Below are 1167 nucleotides of genomic sequence, written 5' to 3'. Positions count from 1 at the left end.
GTGGGATGGGGTGGGGTTGTGAGGGAAGGGAGTCTTGAGGGATCGGAGGCACGGGGTCGCAGGGTGTCTGCACGTGAGTGAGGGAGTTGGGGTGGGGAAGGTTCCAGAGAAAGTACTGCTGCAGTGAGGTAGCCAGAAGCCACGGGCCAAGGCTCAAAGCGCGCTTTGTCTAGAGCGAATGGGGTGGGCGGTTCACTGCGCTCATGGCATGATCACCAAGCGTGATAAGTGGGGTGGTGGTGGCCGGGCGGGTGTTGCGGCTGACGCAGAGGCGCCATGGCCCACGAGACCGGCGTGTCGGGGTGGTCCCTGTTTGCCTTAGAGCGCAACCTGACGCGCCACCCGCCGCCGCCCGCCTGCTTTGGCGTCGCATGGGCCTCTCCCCCCCAGGGCGCGCTGTCCCCCGCGCTCATCTCTGCCCCCGAGGACGTCGCCCCCGGCGCAGTGGACTCCAACGGCCAGCCCGTTGATGCACTGCTGTACGCGGCCACCTGGGGGCTGCAGCCGCTGCTGCACAGCCCCAAGGACGCCGCCGCGCCAGACGCGTGGTGCGCAGTTTGGGGGGGGGTGGTCGGGGGGCAGCCCCTGTGTGTCTCTGAGCCGCTGTTGCTGGCATGACTGCTGCCATGGCTGCTGCTGCTGCTGCTACCATGGCTGCTGCTGCTGCTGCTGCTGCTACCATGGCTGCTGCTGCTGCTGCTGCTGCTGCTGCTGCTGCTGCTGCTGCTGCTGCTGCTGCTGCTGGCTGCTGCCGCGACGCAGCACGTGCGGTGCTGCGGGCGGGGTGATGCTGGGGTGGCGGCGAGTCGGTGGGCTGACCTGACGCACGCGACTTGTAGCATACATTTGCCCTCGCCGTCGTCCTCAACTCTCCCCCTCCCTGTTCTCATGGCAGGGCCAAGTTTGTGGCGGACGTGCGCACAGTGCTGGGCGCCCTGGCCACACAGCCCGCACAGGTGGCAGCCGGCGCCGGCAGCGGCCGCGGCGGCAGCGGACCCGGTGGCGACACCCGCGTTGGCGGCGCCGCTTCGATGGAGGTCGACGGCATGGGGGACGAGGACAGCGGCAGCGGCGGCGGCGAGGGCACCGTGGGCTACCTGTCCAGCCCTCAGCTGTTCGGGCTGCAGCTGAGGGACGCAACCTTCAGGAGGGACCTGCTGGTGCAGG

At 69.2% G+C, this 1167-nt stretch overlaps 1 protein-coding gene across 1 annotated transcript in view; it reads left to right on the top strand.

The window, feature by feature from the left end:
* Positions 1-276: 276 nt before the first annotated feature.
* MNEG_15845 (hypothetical protein) overlaps positions 277-1167 on the top strand; it is a gene marked incomplete at both ends in the record, with an annotated part of 2922 nt that continues 2031 nt past the window's right edge. The window contains 2 exons of the mRNA XM_014035684.1: positions 277-548; positions 896-1160. Coding sequence (XP_013891138.1) covers positions 277-548; positions 896-1160 — 537 coding nt within the window. The remainder of the gene's footprint in view (positions 549-895; positions 1161-1167) is intronic.

Source organism: Monoraphidium neglectum (genome assembly GCF_000611645.1).
Source record: "Monoraphidium neglectum strain SAG 48.87 unplaced genomic scaffold scaffold05722, whole genome shotgun sequence".
NCBI classification, from domain to species: Eukaryota; Viridiplantae; Chlorophyta; class Chlorophyceae; order Sphaeropleales; family Selenastraceae; genus Monoraphidium; species Monoraphidium neglectum.
Note: the sequence above shows the minus strand (reverse complement) of the source record. Positions and strands in the feature narration are given on the sequence as shown.